This window comes from Ochotona curzoniae, unplaced genomic scaffold (genome assembly GCF_017591425.1).
Source record: "Ochotona curzoniae isolate NIBS_2020 unplaced genomic scaffold, NIBS_Ocur_1.0 contig_4797, whole genome shotgun sequence".
Classification (NCBI taxonomy): Eukaryota; Metazoa; Chordata; class Mammalia; order Lagomorpha; family Ochotonidae; genus Ochotona; species Ochotona curzoniae.
The window spans coordinates 1,813,219-1,831,622 of record NW_024466390.1 but is presented as its reverse complement, the minus strand read 5'-3'; the positions used below and the strand labels follow the sequence as shown (position 1 = coordinate 1,831,622).

At 40.8% G+C, this 18,404-nt stretch overlaps 1 protein-coding gene across 28 annotated transcripts in view; it reads right to left on the bottom strand.

Annotated features, from left to right (window-relative positions):
* ABI1 (abl interactor 1) overlaps positions 1-18,404 on the bottom strand; it is an 86,905-nt gene that overhangs the window by 31,783 nt on the left and 36,718 nt on the right. For 23 of the 28 annotated variants that reach the window (XM_040988114.1, XM_040988132.1, XM_040988125.1 and 20 more), the window contains exon 2: positions 17,288-17,455. The exons of 4 other annotated variants lie outside the window; for them this stretch is intronic. In XM_040988114.1, coding sequence (XP_040844048.1) covers positions 17,288-17,455 — 168 coding nt within the window. Of the gene's footprint in view, positions 1-17,287; positions 17,460-18,404 lie in introns of all 28 variants that reach the window. One more of the 28 variants, XM_040988109.1, reaches the window with a different exon arrangement.

The window sequence follows — 18,404 nt, the reverse complement described above, 5'->3', positions numbered from 1 at the left end:
TGACACCATTTCTGATCCAAGTTGGAACCTAAGCTAGCCATGAACTTTGAAGAAACATTAAATCATGTCTCTTTAACAACAGTTCCTGAATTTATGCTTATTCTTATACCTTATATTCCTGACCTAAAAGTAACATGTCTTATACTTCAAGTGGTCACTTCTTTCTTTAAAAAAAAAAAATCTCAAATCCTGGGAGCAGTGCCATGGCATGGCAGGTTGAGACTTCATCTGCAGCACAAGCATCTCATATGGATGATATTATTTCTCTGTGGCCTAATTACAATGTATTCTAACACAATTCCACACCTGCATTACCACATAAGGGGAAAAAAAGATTAAATGCAATTTTAACATAACATGTAGAAACTATTTATAGTTTTTCATTATAAACCATTTAGGGATCTGTGCATTGGCTCAACTGACTAAACCTCCACCTTCAAACACTGGCATCTCACATGAGTGCCAGCTCATGTCCCAGCTGCTCCACTTCTGATCCAGCTCCCTGCTTGTGACCTGGGAAAGCAATAAAGAAGGGTCCAAAGCCTTGGGACCCTACACCTATGTAGGAGACCCAGAAGTTCCTGACTCCTGACTTTGGATCAGCTCGGCTCTAGCTGTTGCAGCCATTAGGGGAGTAAACCAACAAATGGAAGATCTTTCTCTTTCTGTTTCTCCTACCCTTTGTAAATCTGATTTCCAATAAAAATAAAGTATTTTTTAAAAAGCATTTAGAACATGAGTAAATTAAAAGTTAATTGGGGTAGGGGAATACTGTCACAGTGGGTTAAGATTTCACATGTGGCTTCCCCCCATGGCACCAACATTCCATAGGGGTACTTGTTTAAGTCTAAGCGCCACTCCATTTCCTATCTAGCTGCTTTTGATAGTTTGGGAAAGTGGTGGAAGTTGGCTTAAGTCCTTGGACCCCTGCACCTATGTGGGAGACCTGAAAAAAGCTCCTGCCTCCCAATTTTGGTCCAGCCCAGCTGTGGCTGTTGTAGCCATTAAGGGAGAGGAACAGTAGGTTGAAGATTTATTTCTCTTTGTCTCTCCTTCTCTCTGTAACTCTGTATTTCAAATAAAAATGAATTAATTTGGAGGATGGGGGGGGAGATACTCAAGACTATATAGAAATACGTAATAGATACAGTCTATTGTCTTAAGAGGATAGGCTAAAGAACTCAACTTCACTGACTTAAAAGTTGACTTTATCATTTAGTAACTGTGCAAACCAAGTTACTTACCTATCTTGGTTTTCAGCTACCTTCCCATAAAAATGAGATGTTAACACAAACAAAAAAACTTTACCATCGTCACACAGTGAAATGAGTTCATACATGCAAACGAACTCAATACAAGTTAGGCTTCATTATTACAATACTGTTCCCAATCCATACACAAGTGCTGAATGTTGTTTACTTATTGACATTAAATCAATAAAAACTTACAGCCCGTAATACATACAACTCCACAGTCAGAGATGAGGTGTCCCTGGGGGAATTTCCCTGGCAATGGTCTCAATCTGACCGTATCACTGGCTATACAGGTGAGAGCGGTGGGCTACACCTCAGATTCTATTCTCTGTCCCTGGACAAGCTGTGCTAGAACTTCTTGATAAGCAACTCTGGAAGTCAGGTATGGTCCACATTATCTGTCAGCTTACATGTTGTACGTGACCTACAGCCTACCTGCCAGCCTCACATGCTAAATGTGACCTGCAACATAACTGGAGGGTCCAGAGAGATACACATACTTTCTAGTCAATTACACTGTCACTGCTGAGTGGGAGGACTGCTGGGAGACCCCCTATGCCTCCCCGCTTTCTTAGTCTATGTAAGTTGTGCTTGCTTTACAATACATTGACATGCTCAATCAGACTGTACCCGGCAGTCCTTGCTGCTCAACATCTCACCCCCTTGGTGGTTGCGGGGGCCTGTTGGTCAGAAATCCCTAAAACCACAGTTCAACAAAATAAATGTTCCAGAGAACAAAGATGAGTTACGTACCAACAATCTGGAATCAGAGACAAAACAGACATCCCAACTGCAATGTTGGAAGCTTGAAACAAATCACTGTAAGGGAAAACAACTTTCACTCTAAAACTTAGAACAGTACAAAATATTAACAACAACAACAAAAAACAAGATTCTAATACCAGATTGTCCAGATCAATAAATGCCAAGTGGGATCTTCATAAACATCAATGGAAAATACATACTATGAAGAAAACTGCGAGGGTTTCAAAAACTTTTGCACCAAACGACTTTTTAATTGAATTTTCCCACTAACCACTTGAGGCACCCATGCATTCTCAAAGGAAGGAAAGAGGGAAGCAGTTACGAACCTAAGCCCAATACTGAGAGCTGGCCTAGAATGCTGTCTGCAGGTTTCTCTCTCACATGAAAGAGGCAGAGAAAGAGAAAATAAAACAAGACAACATCTTTAGCAAACAATAATGAAGGGAGGCAAGCCCTGGTCAGATTTTCCATCTGGTTGGAGAACAGGGCCAGAGCACAAAACTGACAAGCAGGAACAGATTAACACAGTAATTCTAGACTTTTTAAAGTTTTATTCTTATTTGAAAGGAAGATTTTTACAGACAGAAAAGGAGAGACAGAAGGAGAGGGGTCTTCCATCTGCCAAGCCACTCCCTAAATGGACACAATGGCTAGAGCTGATCTGATCCCAAGCCTGCAGTTTCTTCTGGGTCTCCCACGTAGATCCAGGGGCCCAAACACTTGAGCTATGCTTCACTGCTTTCCCTTAAACAAGGAGCTGGATCCAAAGCCGAGGCACAAACCTGAGGCCACATGTGATGTCGGTGCTTGCAATTAGCCTTCTATGCCACCACAATGGCTCCAAGTAACTGAATTTTAACCATAGTTTACAGATAGATCTTTTCAAAGATCAGATTCATTTCAACACTGAGGTTGACTTCAAAGCTTTCTAAACTAAAAAAATAAGCAGAAAATAAAAACAACTGACTTTACAACTTACTGACTTCATAAATACTTTGGTGATAACAAAGGCCAAATTTGTGCAATATAGGCACATCAGAGAATCTGGAAGTTGTCTTTCTTTAAACCATCAAAAATTATGTGAAAGCGTCTTTTAAAAATTATTAAATGTTGTGCCCATGCAGTTACCTATTGGCTGAAGTCCTCACCTTACACGCACCGGGATCCCATATGGGCACAGGTTTATGTCCCTGAGACCCCACTTCCCATCCAGCTCTCTGCTTGTGGCCTGGGAATGCAGTCAAGATAGCTCAAAGCCTTGGGATCCTGCATCCACCTGGGAGACCCAGAAGAAGTGCCTCGTTTCCAATCAGCTCAGATCCTACCACTGTGGCCAACTGAGGAGTCAATCAGCAGATGGCTCTTCCTCTCTGTCTTTCCTCCTCTCTGAATGCATGTCAATAAAAACTAAAAATACATCTCTAAAAAAACATTAAATCTTAAAAAGAGCAAGAAAATCCAAGCAGAGTAGAAAGATAAGAGGAATAAAACCCAGAATTGAAAACATGAATACAACTACAGCTATTCCAGGGACATTTTGATCACTTCAACAAAGGGGCCACATGGGGACAGACCCAAACACTCCCATGCTTACTTTAGGAACTTCCATGGCAACAGGGACTTGAAAGATGTGAACAGATTAAGTATTAAGATGAACTGGTTCAGAGTGTTAAGACACAATGTGACAAACCTTCAAGCGGCCATTACTGACTGAGAGAAAAGGCCATGAGTCAAAACAACCCCTTCAAACACACACACACACACACACACACACACACACACACACACACACACACACACACACAGCCTCCAGGAGCTAGGGGGAGAAAAAAAGGCAATTGAACAGATTCTCCCCTAGAACATCCAGAAGGAAAGGAACACAGCCACCCCACCCACAGAATAAATTTGAACTCAATCATTGCATTCTAACACAACAAAATGATGTTTGGAACCACTATAACTTAGGGCAATTTGTCACACCAGCTATAAAAAACAGATGCACAAGGGCAACAGGGATATAAGTACCCTACAAAGCATAATGTGTTTCCGTAAACTTTGAAGGGCTGGTTCAAGGACACAGTCCTGGACTGATGGTACCCCACAAACGTCTGACAGAGTAGGATTCAGAGACATCCCCTAAACACTCAGCTTACCAATGCTATCTTCCCTTAGGCTTCCCAAAGACCTCAGAGATGAGATCTTAAAAGAGCACACAACTCAAACTTACGAATCACAGGTGATCAAAAGTGGGAATGGATACATACCCCAAAAGAAAGTAGGAAGGAAAGAAAAAAGACGTAACATTAAAATACTAAATAATGACTCTCATGATTTTATCAATAGCCACATTAAATGCAAATGCAATAAACATATCCAAAAAACAGTGTTCTTAAAAAAATCAGTTACATAGAATCAAATAGTTAAAAAAAGAAAAAAAAAAGAAAAAAGAAAGAAATCACAAGAATAGAAATGATAATACCAGTTTTCCACCTGTTAATCAAAAATAGTTGTAGACACACAAGGACTTTTTATTCTACAATAATGCTGTGTTTCACTTTTAAAACATTACAAATGAATTTAAATACTTAGTGAAGATGTTATGACTTATACTTCATTCCTCAAAAAGAACCAACCAAAAGCATAAGAGAAGGTGGCCACATGTAAAGAGAGAGAAAGGGAGGAAGACTAGCCAGGGAATTATATGAAAAATAAACTAGTGTACACGTGCAATTGCACAGAGTTGTGCAGGTGGCTGGAAAGGAAACCAGCTTGGGGGCAGGCAGGGGGTTTCTAAAAATAGCTTGAAGAGTAAGACTCTAACTGCCTTCCTTAGGATTTTCAAATTATTTCAGAGCCAAAACTGAAACACAAAATGTATACAATTTGCTTTTAAGTGAACAGGCTATTTTTAAAATAAGTCCTGCCACAATTAATTATGTTTATTTATGTCTTGGAAATTCCCAAGAACCACTTGCAACTCTCAAGCCAAAGAATTTTTCAGTCAAAGATGATCTTAACGCCAATTATAGCAAAATGAAGTATTTCTAATTATAGAAAGCTTCTAGTACAGTAAGTTTTGCTAGCCTTTTACAAAATGTTATTGAGGTATGTTAGGCCTCCACATTCACGCCAGGCTCTTTACAGGTTTCCTCTAGCTTCAAACATCAGATTCTCAAGCCCTCAAAGTACAGTTAAGAGACTTAGGAAATATACAACAATGAGAAAAGAGTTTAAGAGGATCTTTTAAATGTTATCATCTGAATATACTAGGAAATATTAAGCATGTCTATCTTAAGAGATATTCTACAAAATCACTAACTATGAAGTTTCACAAGTGTCAAGATCCGATGACACCTTAAGTATAGAGGAAGACTGAAAAACTGATAAACTGATGCACAGTGAGAAAGGATAAGGAGACATGGAATCCAAATGCACTGAGCACAGGTGTGTGCTGCAGAGGGGCTAAGACGCCTGTGTCCTTTGTCAGAATGCCTCGATTGGCTCCTGACTCCACTTTTATGCTAATGCAGCAGAAAAGAATTCAGTCACTGGGCTCCCACCACCCACATGGGACACTCAGACTGAGTTACTGGCTTCCTGTTCTGATCCCAGCAGTACTGACCATTGTGGAAATCTGGGAAGTGATCAGTGAGTAGAAGGTCTGATTCAAATACACTAAACAAAGTCAAATAAGGGCCAGCATTATGGCCATCGAGCTAATCTTCCCCTTGCAAGCACCAGTGATGCTCCACTTCCCAACCAGCCCCCTGCTTAACGCCTGGGACTGCAGTAGAGGATGGCCGAAAATCCTTGAGACTCTGCACCGATCATGGGAGACCCAGAAGAGATTCCTAGCTTGTGGCTTTAGACAGGCTCAGTTGGAGCCATTGTGGTCACTTGGGGAGTGAAAGAGCAGACGGAATTCTGTCTTTCCTTCTCTCCGTATATCTGCCTTTCAAATAAAAATAAATAAATCTTTAAAAAAAGACTATAGACCTTTTCAAGTACCATGACAATAATTCAAAAGCCTACAGAGTAACACTTGACAGGTCCTATAGAATATATATAGTGACACCAAAACAAATCATTTCTAAACTTAAACTTACCTATAAAGAAAAGGTTTAATCAAGCACACACACACAAACGTAATTACAAATTTAACCCGTGCTACAATTGAAAGCAGCAAGAATGAGTTAACAAAATACTGTTAGATCCAGAACACAAATATCACTAACACAAAAGCAAAGTTCAGGGATTAGGCAGAAACAAATTTCAACCACAATGGACTGTGCATACATAAGGTTGGCAAAAGAAGATTCCATGATATAGTGGATTCAAGAATCTGAGTTTAGGAACTCTGAAGAGGAGACAGGCAATATCCTAAAAGACATGGTTAGGAAAGCTGAGGTAGGAAGAATTCCAACATGCTTAAACCCAAGACAGGCTGACAGAGAGGAGGAGTGACAGACAGTGACTAATAACAAAAACAACTTTATAACCAGGTACTATGCTAAATGTGTTATGTACAACTCCTTATTCCATAAGTAAGGTCAACACTCCTGTGCCAATTTGGCCTAAGAGGAAATGAAACTGAACGAATATTGGTAATTTGAACAAATCACATAGCGGCACAACTAAGACTCAAACACAGGTTTTTAGAGTTCAGAGAATACTATTATTACACTGCTACAACAGTAATTCAACAAACACATATCAAACCATGGAAACATCAGTTACCACATAATGAAGATAAAGACTATAAGGAGCAACAAAGGTAAGGAAGACATAAACTCAGCATCACCGAGACAACTTAGATGGTATCTTAAAGAACACTACAAACTCTACCCTTGGCTAGTCAGTGGAGACCTCAGATGGAGCTTGTGCTAAGCAGAACAGAAAGAGAACAAACAAGCAACTACCAACTCTGATGAGTGTGGAACTTTTACAAGGAACTGAGCAAAGAAGTACAAAGACAGCTGAAAGAAACGAACCAGCCTTCCACACCACGCTAAGAAATCAGAACATTAGATACAGGAAGTGAAAACTGTTTTCCTGACTTTTCAGCAAGACTGCACTGCAGTGAAAAACTCAGACATTGACTGGAAAGTTGGTAAAAGGGTCAGAGACAATGAGAAAAATGCACATGAGACCTGGAGAGAGAGAATCCCAAACTGTTTCCAACTGGACTGTTCGGAAGGTGGTACCAAAATTCTCTTCTTGGGGGTTGCGGGGGGAGGAAGTAATTTTAAATCTGCAATGGCTGGGACACAACAAAGAAATGGCTTAGCCTAAATGTTGTAACCCACAGGGAAGAATGGGAGGGTTGCTTCCTTGATCACCTTCCCACTCCCCCCATTGATTACTGGAGGCCAAGTGTGGCCTTGACAACTGGCTTCTGCACAGATCACACTAAATTGACACAGGCTAGCCTTCTTTTTACTTGGAAAACACCCATCTTCGATCTCTGAAAGATACTGCTTCCTTTGATGCTGGGCTTACTAACAGCAGTTTGCTATCTGATGGTTCAGGAAGACTGCTGCTATTTGCTTCATTGCTGCTAAGCATATTGCTCTTCACCAGAAGCTTAAGAGCTCCAGTATGAAGCAGAAACAAATAATACCAGCTATTCCCCTGACACGGCATAAATCTCTCACCCACATCAAGGGAAATAAAAGAGCTTAGAACTTTGATTTACTTTCCCAAACAAAGCCATGGATATGTTCTTCAATCACCCATGTCTTTGTCTTTACTTGTTATTACTTGGACTGGGATGTTTCCTTACTCCACAACCCAAAAAACCACATACACTTCAAGACCAAACTCAAATGTCACTCCTACAATACTATCCAAACTATATGCCCAAAACACCCTTTTCTCCATTAAAATATTTATTATTATAAAGTCTTCCCCATATTGCACTTATGCTATACATCTAGCACCTTCCAAATGGACCCTTAAAAAAAAAGATTTATTTATGTATTTTTAGAGAAAGAGAAAGAGAGGATCCATCCATTAGTTCACTCCCCAGAGAGCTGCAGCAATAAGTGCCACTGCAAAGCCAGGAACTTCATCCTGGTAGCCCACATGAGTGACAAGAGCCCAAGCACTCAGTCCATCCTCCACTGCTATTCAAAGGCCATTAGCAAGAAGCTGGATCAGAAATCATACAACCAGACACTAAAAGCCATTCTGCGAGATGCCAGTGTTGCAAGCAACAGCTTTACCTGCTATGCCACAAAGCCAGCAAACCCTCTTCCCCTCCCCCAAAGAAAACTTACTTGTTCTACAGTGGCTAAGAAACTAAAATCAATGGTGCATGGAAGAGCAGAAGATGGCTGAAGTTTTAGGCCACTGGCACCTACAGGGGAAACCCAGAAGAAATTCCTGGTTCCTGGCTTCAGACTAGCCCCGCTCTGGCTAGTACTGGCCATTTGGGATGTTTTCCAGCAAATGGAAAGTGTTTCTCCCATTTCTCTGTAAACTCTATTTTTCAAAGAAATAAACAAACTCTTTTAAAAAGTAACCATTCCTGAGCCCAGCACACAGACTTAGTGGCTAAATCCTTGCTAGCCTGCACCGGGATCCCATGTGAGTGCTGGTTTATGACCCAGCTGTTCTACTTCCCATACAGCTCCCTACTTGTGACTAGAAAAAACAGTAGAGAATGGCCCAAAGCACCACATGGGAGACCCTAAAAGAAGCTCCTGGCTCCTGGCTTCAGATCAGTTCAGCTCAGGCCATTGCGGCTACTAGGGGAGTAAACCAGTGAGGCGAAGATCCTTTCTCTCCTCCTATCTGTAAATCTGCCTTTCCAATAAAAATCTATAATTTTTTTTTATCATAACTATTCCAGGATAAGAAATAACTATGCCAGAATGCTTAATTAATTTAAAATTAAAGTCGCCTTCCCTCCAAAGAAGGAGGTAGAGCAGTTCGCCACAAATTATTTTAGTGTTTGTTTTCAATATTCACAACAAAAATATGAAAGAACTGTTTATGATGGATATCAATCATAAAATAACAAGAATGGAGGACAAAAGATATCCCTCCCTTGTCTGTTCTCCTCTCTATATGATTTTTTTTAAAGATTTATTTATTTTTATTGGAAAGGCAGATATACAGAGAGGAGGAGAGACAGAGAGGAAGATCTTCTGTCCTACGGTTCACTCCCTAAGTGAGTGCAACAGCCAGTGCTGCGCCGTTCCGAAGCCAGGAGCCAGGAACTTCTTTCCGGGTCTCCCACATGGGTGCAGGGTCCCAGTGCTCTGGGCTGTCCTCAACTGCTTTCCCAGGCCACAAGCAGGGAGCTGGATGGGAAGGGGAGCTGCCGGGATTAGAACTGGCACCCATATGGGATCCTGGTGCATTCAAGGCAAGGACTTTAGCTGCTAGGCCATGGCATCAGACACTATATTCAACTTTTCAGTAAAAATAAAGCCTTTTAAAAAATAACAAGGATGAAGACTTAAAACACTACTCTTAGGCCCGACATGATGACTCAATGGCTAAATCCTCACCTATAGAGCCCGGCACCGTGGCCTAGCAGCTAAAGTCCTCATCTTTCATGAGCTGGGATCCCATATGGGCACCAGTTCTAGTCCTGGCAACTCCACTTCCCATCCAGCTCCCTGTTTGTGGCCTGGGAAAGCAGGATGGCCCAGAGCCTTGGGACCCTACACCCGTGTAGGAGACCTGGAGGAAATTCCTGGCTCCTAGTTTCAGATCGGTGCAGCACTGGCCATTTTGGTCACTTGGGGAGTGAATCATCAGACGAAAGGTATTTCTCTGTCTCTCTCTATATATGACTTTGCAATAAAAATAAATCTTTAATAAATGAATAAATCCTCACCTAATGGGACCACCTCACGTCCTAGATGCCCAACTGCTTCTGGCATGGAAGAGCAGGAGAGGATAACTGAAAGCCTTGGGACCCTGCACCCACATGGGGGACCTGGAAGAAACTTCTGGCTCCTGGCTTCAGATCAGCTCAGCTCCAGCCATTGTGCCATTTGGACAATCAGCAGAACCTCTCTCTGTCTTTCCCTCTCTCCATATATCTGCTTTTCCAATAACAATAAATAAATCTTTAAAAAATACTTTTCAAAAGAGAATTTGATAAGATGCTTCCCTCATCATTTAGAGATTACCTGGTGTGGCAGGTACTAGCTACTTAGTAAGCTCTTACCTGTAACCCATGTGGGTCTCAGCCAGTTCCTGTCCGGCTATTCCGATCTAGATCTCTGCCATCTGCCTTGGAAGACCACAGAAAATGGCCCAAACACTTGGGCCCCTGTAACCACCTGCAGGATCAAGTTGAAGCTGTTGGCTCCTAACTTTAGCTTGGCCCAGCTTTGGCCCTTTCATTCACCTGCAGAAATGAATCCGTGAATGGAAGGTTTCTCTTTCTCTCTCTATCCCTTTCAAAATAAATAAATATAACTTTAAAAAAGAATATTAACAATTTTACAGATGTTAAAACACTATTTCAGTCCATAAAAATGACAACCAACATTTAGACCTGATTTTATTAGATTATCAATATTTATTTCCCATGGCTTCTGCAACAAATTTTCACAAATTTAATGATCTAAAACTACAGAAATGGATCGTCAGGCAGTTCTGGAGGCCAAAAGTCCGAACTGAGTCTTACAGAGTCAGCCGGGTCATATTCCCTCGGAAGGCTCCAGGGAAGAATCTGTTTTCTTGTCTCCCCAGATCCAGGCAGCTACTGCCATTGTGTGATTTGTCACAGCGCCATCCCAGGTCCTGCTCCTGTTGCTGTATCACTTTCTGCTGCTCTGTGTCAATTCCTCCTCTGTCTGCCTCTTTCCAGGGCATGTGTGATCACACTGCTGCATCACAGCATAATCCAGGATAATCTCCCCAACTCAAGATCTCTAATTTCTATTTACAAAGCTCTTTTTGCCATATAGGGCAGCATTCCCATCTCTAGAGATTAAGACCATTAATGCAGTCTAACACAGCACAGTTGCCTCAGAAATGTCAGACACATACAGAAATCCACTAGAGTACTGAAGAGTAAGTTACTATATTTTTCTCCTGGTGAGCCAGCCAACCAAGTGAGTCCTGAGTGCTCCTAACTCTTTCTTAACTCATCATACCCTGTTTTTCTCATTTTGAATGACAATCATCAACCTGTCATTACCGAGCATTCTGTTGAAAGCTGTCAAAGACAGTAAAATAATGATGGGAAAGTGTGGTTCTTAGTTTGTCAGGACAACCCTAACCAAGTAACACAGGTGGAATAGCGTAAACAACAAATATGTCTTTGTCACACGCTGAGTGCTACAAGTTGAAAAGGCCGAATTTGTCAGAGGACCTTTCTCTGTGACTTACCGGGGGTAATCTCTGCATCTTCCCACTTAGCTTGTCTGTGTTCTAATCACTTCTCAGAAAACCAATCCTAGGATTATGGTCCACACCAATAACCTCATTTTAATTTAATTACTTCTTTAAAACCAGGCATACTACTGAGGTGAGGACTCCCATTTTAGGGGAACACAACTTGATCCTAAGAATTTTGGAGCACACAATTTATTCTGTGAAATTTACAATAGCAAAGACATGGAAGCAATCCAGATGCCCATCCAAAGAGGAGCAGTTAAAGAAACTGTGGTATGTGTATTCTGTGGAATATTACTTAGCCATTAAAATGAAATTATATCATTTGCAACCAGATGGTCCCAACTAGAGAACATTATGCTCAGTGAAATAAGTCAATCCCAAAAGACAAATACCATATGTTCTCTCTAATATAAAGAAACCATCACACAAATTGAAACACAAAGTGATAAGAGTAATAGAGATTACCACATCCAGATGTGAAGACACAATGTGACATGCATCCCTATTTTCAAATCAAAGATGGACTCCCAATGAAACTGTTGGACATATCTAGACAATGGGATAATGGCCTGTCTGACACTGTACCAACAATGTTGGGGCACACTTAAATAACAGACTGATGGAAATATAACTCCTTATGAAGGACTATACTATTGTAACAATATGGGGAATATCAGCTGGGGGAGGATAAGTTCTAGACTCTATGGAATTGTATGATAAAATTCAAAATAAAAAAGAATTTTGGAGCACATAAATTATTCTGTGAAAGTGTTATGGTAGGGCTAGATCCAAAAATCCCTGAACTACCTCTAAAAATTGATTGAGGGGCCTGGCATAATAGTTCAGTGGCTAAATCCTCCCCCTGCATGCACCGAGATCCCTTATGGGCAACAGTTTGTATCCCAGCTGCTCCACCTCCCATCCAGCTCCTTTTTGGATCCTGGGAGGCAGTGGAAGACAGCCCAAGGCTTTGGGACCTGCACCCGCGTGGAAGACCCAGAAGAGGCTCCTGGCTTCAGATCAGCTCACCTCTGGCCATTACAGCCACTTGGGGAGTGAACCACAGGGCAGAAAAATCTTTCTGTAGCGCCTTCTCTCTGCAAATTTGCCTTTCCAATAAAAATAAGGAAATCCTTAAAAAAAAAGTTGATTGAGGAAACTGAAGCTAAATATCCACAATCTAATAAGGATTAATTAGAAATTCCTTGGTATTAAAGCTAAGGGTACTGAAACTACCACTAGAAAACAGAACAAGAATTTTACAATTAAAAAAAAAGAAAAAAGAAACTGCAACTTGAAACACATGACTAATTAGGAAGGATTTTAAAAGCAGGAAAAGGGTCCTGCATGATAACCTAGTAGCTAAATCATTGCCTTGCATGCACCAGGACGCCATACGGCCTGGGAAAGCAGTAGAAGACGACCCAAACCCTTTGGACTCTGCACCCATGTGGGAGGCCCAGAAAAAGCTCCTGGCTTCAGATTGGCTCAGCTTCAGCTATTGTGGCCATTTACAGGGTAAACCAGGAGATGGAAAATATTTCACTCTCTCTTCCTCTCTGTAAACGTGACTTTCAGATAAAAATAAACAAATGTAAAAAAAGAAAAATAAGGCAGACATGAGAATCAAATATCTTCTGTTAGGCATAACAGACATGCAAAAACGTAAAACAAAGTTACTCTCAACTTTTTGTTTCAAAATGTTATTTTTCATGGATTTTCACGTGGGGGAATTTATAGTGACTGCATAGTGAAGACCCATGTCCACATGTGAGGATACAGTGCAGTGGGCATCTCTACCTCCAGATCAAAGTTGGACTCCCAATGAAACTGTTGAATGTGTAATGTCAATGGGATATGGGACTACCTGACATTGTCCACGTCCACAGTGATGGACTTAAGACTGCTTATGATGAACTACGCTGTTGTAATAATATGGGAGAACTGTGTGTGTGTGTGTGTGTGTGTGTGTGTGTGTGTGTGTGTGTGTGTGTGTGTGTGTGTGTGTGTGTGTGGTGAGGATAGACTTGGAGAGGGGGTAGGGGAAACTCCGGAAGAACTCAGTGTGTGTGTGTGTGTGTGTGTGTGTGTGTGTGTGGTGAGGATAGACTTGGAGAGGGGGTAGGGGAAACTCCGGAAAAACTCAGTGTGTGTGTGTGTGTGTGTGTGTGTGTGTGTGTGTGTGTGTGTGTGTGTGGTGAGGATGGACTTGGAGAGGGGGTAGGGGAAACCCCGGGCCTATGAAACTGAATCTTAAGATAATAATAATAATAAAATGAAAATAAATAAGAAAAAATTTTATTAACTTACAATGTGCTTCTTTTACTCTTAACTCAGTTAACAATTATGCTTTAATTTCTTATATGATTAACAGTGGAAGATGTACCAATCTAATCCTAATTCCTTTAGAATATTCAATGATTTGAACTGTAACCCTGAGAACCTAGAGCACTGCATTCAGAGAGCCTTTCCATTCTGAGTACTCTGCCTCTTCATGGCCTGTGAAACCTAGGACTTGTCTATATGAAACTAAATGGTCCCCTCAGAGAACCATTTACATACGGCAGACGTTCATTACTAACTAGTCCATTACAGAATAATCAGGGACTGGGTCAATCTGTCCAATTCCTACATTTTAGAGAACCATGACAAATGAAGGCACTGTGATATAGCAGAGAAAGCATGGGGATCATCTGGGAGTTAATATGACCAGTTTTAGATTTCTAATGATACTCCATGACCTATAAAAACAGCGGCTAAACAAAACAACTTGATGTACTCCCAATTCTAAATTTTATGATTTAAGGAAAGTCCAAAACCAGGAAAGCAAAATATAATGGACATTATATTGCTAAACAAAACAAGGACTAACCATGAAAAGGTTCAGAAAGAAAGCAATTCAGAAGATTTTAACAGTTGCAGACTCACTCCCTCTCAACTATCTTGTGAACAGAAACATTACAAGACACTGGTATTAAAACAAACAAAACACTAAAGGAATATTAATTGATAAAATGACCTGGTAAGAGCTGACTCCATGATATAGCACATTAAGCTGCTGCTTGGGAGTGTGAATTCTCTCAGGGATTTTTTTTTTTAAATAACATTTTTAAAAGAAAAATAAGCTCCAAAAAGCCTATTTCTAAATGATCTTAGCCAGTCTGGGTTAAACTAAGAAAGAATTCAAAATGCAATATACACTTTACAACTTAAAAACTTCATCACTACTTTAGGTACTTTAATCTTTATCTGTGGCTCAGCAATCAACTGACAGGAGCGTTATTGGTAAATGTGCTGAGATAACTCAAAATCTAGATGAACAAAAGTATCTCCTATGGAATGAACTGTATTTGGTAAGCTTTCATAGACTCAGTAGCAGTGAGCATTCAGTGTGGTGATACACATGGGGTTTGGGACCCAGACTCCCTTTTGTGGGACTGCTTGAGTTCAAGTCCCAGTCCCACTTCAAATTCCAGCTCCCTGGAAATGCAAATTCTGGGAAACAGCAGCTCTGGTATATGGGGCCCTGTCACCCTTGTGGGAGAGCTGGACTGGGAACTGGGCTTCTGGCTGCAGCCTGGCCCAGTCCCTACATAACCCAGACCCAGTTGCTATAACCATTTGGGGATTGAACTGGTGGGTGAAGATTCTCTCTCTCTCTCTTTCAAATCAATATAATTATTTTAAAAAAAAAATTAAACATTTTTCTTTGAAAAAATAGACTAGTAGAACACAAGAAACAAGGCAGGCAGAGGGATTAAATGTTCTGCTACTGGAGAAACAAACACAGGCAGTTCTTGGTTTGCATAGTCCAGACAGGCATGAACTTCAGTTGCATTACACGAATCCCCAACAACATCGTTCAAATTTAACCACAAGAACTTTGCTGCTAGCTCCTGAACCCACAATTCACATAAATAATAGATGAACATTATGATTCATGGTCAATTATGTCACCACTTCAAGATTCATTAGTGACTGGTAAATGATCACTGCACAGCTATAATTTGGTTCACCTACACAGGCGAGTACATCACTGTGTTGCTTCCTAAACTCCGAATCTTATAATATTTAATCAAAATGCACAGAAGAGAAAACTGGTCAATACATAAGGCTAGAAATGAAATTCAAATTGCATGTAACCAGATTTACAAAGGAAACAGCTGACTATAGGAATGCTGACACTGCAGTCATCCAAGCAGCTCTAAACATGAAGCCCAAGGAACACTGTGCAGGCCAACCAATTTACATCAATCAATGAACCAAGTGGCTGGAGAAAAGATGATACTACTACCTATAAGAGAATGCCTGTTATTTATAACAACCAAAACCTGAGTACAATCCAGATATCCTCAACTTATGAACAGATCAACAAAATGTGTCACAATGGAAGCTACTCAGCAACAAAACACAGTGAACTATTTTTGCAAACATCAATGAATCTCAAACTAACAGTATTTAGTAAGAAAAACCATACACATATACTCCCCAAAATAGCATTTATTGTATGACTCTTTCATTTAAAATTCTAGAAAAAATAAACTATTCCTATAACAGAAAGCCTTCAGGAGACTATAGAAGACTGAGAGCATGAGGAAATTATAGAGGGTGCTCACTATTTTCACTGTGTTGCTGAATTCAGGTATGTATATGTATATGTGGCAAAGCTTTTTAAAAATGTGTGCTTTGGGGGGCCCAGAGTGGTAGCCTAGTGACTGGCATCCTTGCCTTGCATGCACTGGGATCCTATATGGGTGCCGGTTCCAATCCCAGTAGGCCCATTCCCATCCAACTCCATGCTTTGGCCTGGGAGAGCAGTCCAGGATGGCCCAAGGTCTTGGGACTCTACACCCGTGTGGGAAACCCAGAAGAGGCTCCAGCCTCCTGACTTCAGATTGGCACAGCTCTGGCCATTGCAGCTGCTTGGGGAGTGAACCATCGGATGGAAGATCTTCCTTTCTGTCTCTTCTCTCTGCATATCTGTCTTTCTAATAATAAAAATAATAAAAATAAAAGTTGTTTTTTTTTAATGTGTGCTTTACATTGGGGACCTGGGTTGATGCCAGGTGGCCTACCCCATCCCAGGTACAGAGGCAGTTAGGAGGCTAGTTGTGCCTTCTCTATTTGTCAACCCACTTCTCCCAGATACAGAAAGAAGAAAAAAGAAATTTGGAAACAATAGTCTCACCCACTTTCCCCGAACTCTCGATCTTTCCCAGCCTGATCAACTATTAAACATCATCAAAAACAAAACAAAACAAAACAAAAAAAAACGTGCTTTGGGGCTGCCATTGTGGCATAGCAAGTAAAGCCTCCACCTGTGGTGCTGGCATCCCATATGGGTGTCAGTTCAAGTCCTGGCTACTCCATTTCTGATACTGCTCCATGCTAATGTGCCTGGAGAAAAAACAATGGAAGATGGCCCAAGTACTTGGGCCCCTTCACCTACATGGAAGGCCAAGAGGAAGCTCCAGGCTCCTGGATTTGACATAACTCGGTCCGAGCTGTTGCAGCTATCCAGGAAACAAACCAGTAAAAGAAAGGTCTCTTCTCTCTTTGTCTCTCCCTTATTCACTCTCTTTCAAATAAGCAAATCTTCAAAACAGTATTTTAAAATGTGAACCTTAATATGTGCAATATATTGTACCTCCAAAAAAATCTAATAGCAGTTACAGTTGCAAAACAATGTACGTGAATTCACCAAACTGAATACCCAAAAAATGATCAATTTCACTGCTTTTAATTTTACAACAATGAGAAAAAAGGCAAAGTTCAACATAAAAGCTAAAAGAGACATTTAATATAATCAGTCAAGAAGATGAGAAAGGAATCTGTGTCCAGGAAACCTAAACACATGCTGCCAGCCAATTAAAGGCTAATTTACAGTTGTATACAAACATTACCTGTGAGATATGATTGATGGAAGATTCCATTCTCCGCAGCTGGGAGGCCTGAATGTCCAGCAACTGGAGTACATTGTTGGCCAGTGCATTTATTTGATAAGCAACACTAGCTAGAGACTGGGTCGTGTAGGCTTTGGTCTCCTCTAAAGCTTTTCTCTTGTCTGTGGCCTGAAAGAATAAGAAAAAAATACACCAATACTGATTAAAACTAATAAGTGAATAAAACACAGATTCACTCTAGAGAAAGACAGTTATAATTACTTACAAAATAAAGTCCAGCTAAATTTACAAGACAAAACATACTGCACCAATCTGAAAGCAATGGTGAGCCATGGAAGAACCTACCTGCTAGCTGGGAACACCTCTCTTCTGAACAGTTCATCCAACTGAAACAAAGGGACTATCATCACAGAATCGAGGACATGCTCTTAGAGCTAGTTTTCATTCCCAAACCCCTTCCACCACCAATTCTTTACAGCCCAAATTCCCAAACCAAAACAAAAGAGATTAAACCAATTTTCTTTATATTCCTGTTCTGCTAAACCACCATCAAAAAGAAACCCAACTTCCTTATTATCTATTATGATCAAGATTCTCATGCTCCAGAAAATTCTGATGAATCCTATGCCTCAAACCTTTACCCCGACTTGTTTCCAAACTTGGATCTGTAACTTGATCAAGTAGCAAGAAATCTTCAAAGAAGACCATAGTCAGTGGTAGGCCTTCAGTGCCTGGGTTCCAATCCCAGCTCCACTTCCAAGCCCAGCTTCCTAACACATGTCCTGGCACACAGCAGTAATGAACTCAAGGACCTGGGTCTCAGCCACACTGGTGGACTGAGTTTTTAGCTCCTAGTTTCAACCTGGCCAAACTTAGGTTGTTGAGGACATTTGGAGATTAAAGCAGTATGGAAGATTCTTGCCACACCTGTTCTCCTCACCAACTACAAATGGAGAAGGGGGAAACAAATCCACAACTCACAATACAATGAGTAAGTCTCAGTAACAGAAAACCTGAATGTTGATCTAATAACTCATTAAAAAAAAAAAAGGCAATGCACCCACTCTTGTCCATTTGAAAAGATATCCAACCTTGCCAATTACGGAAAAGAAACACA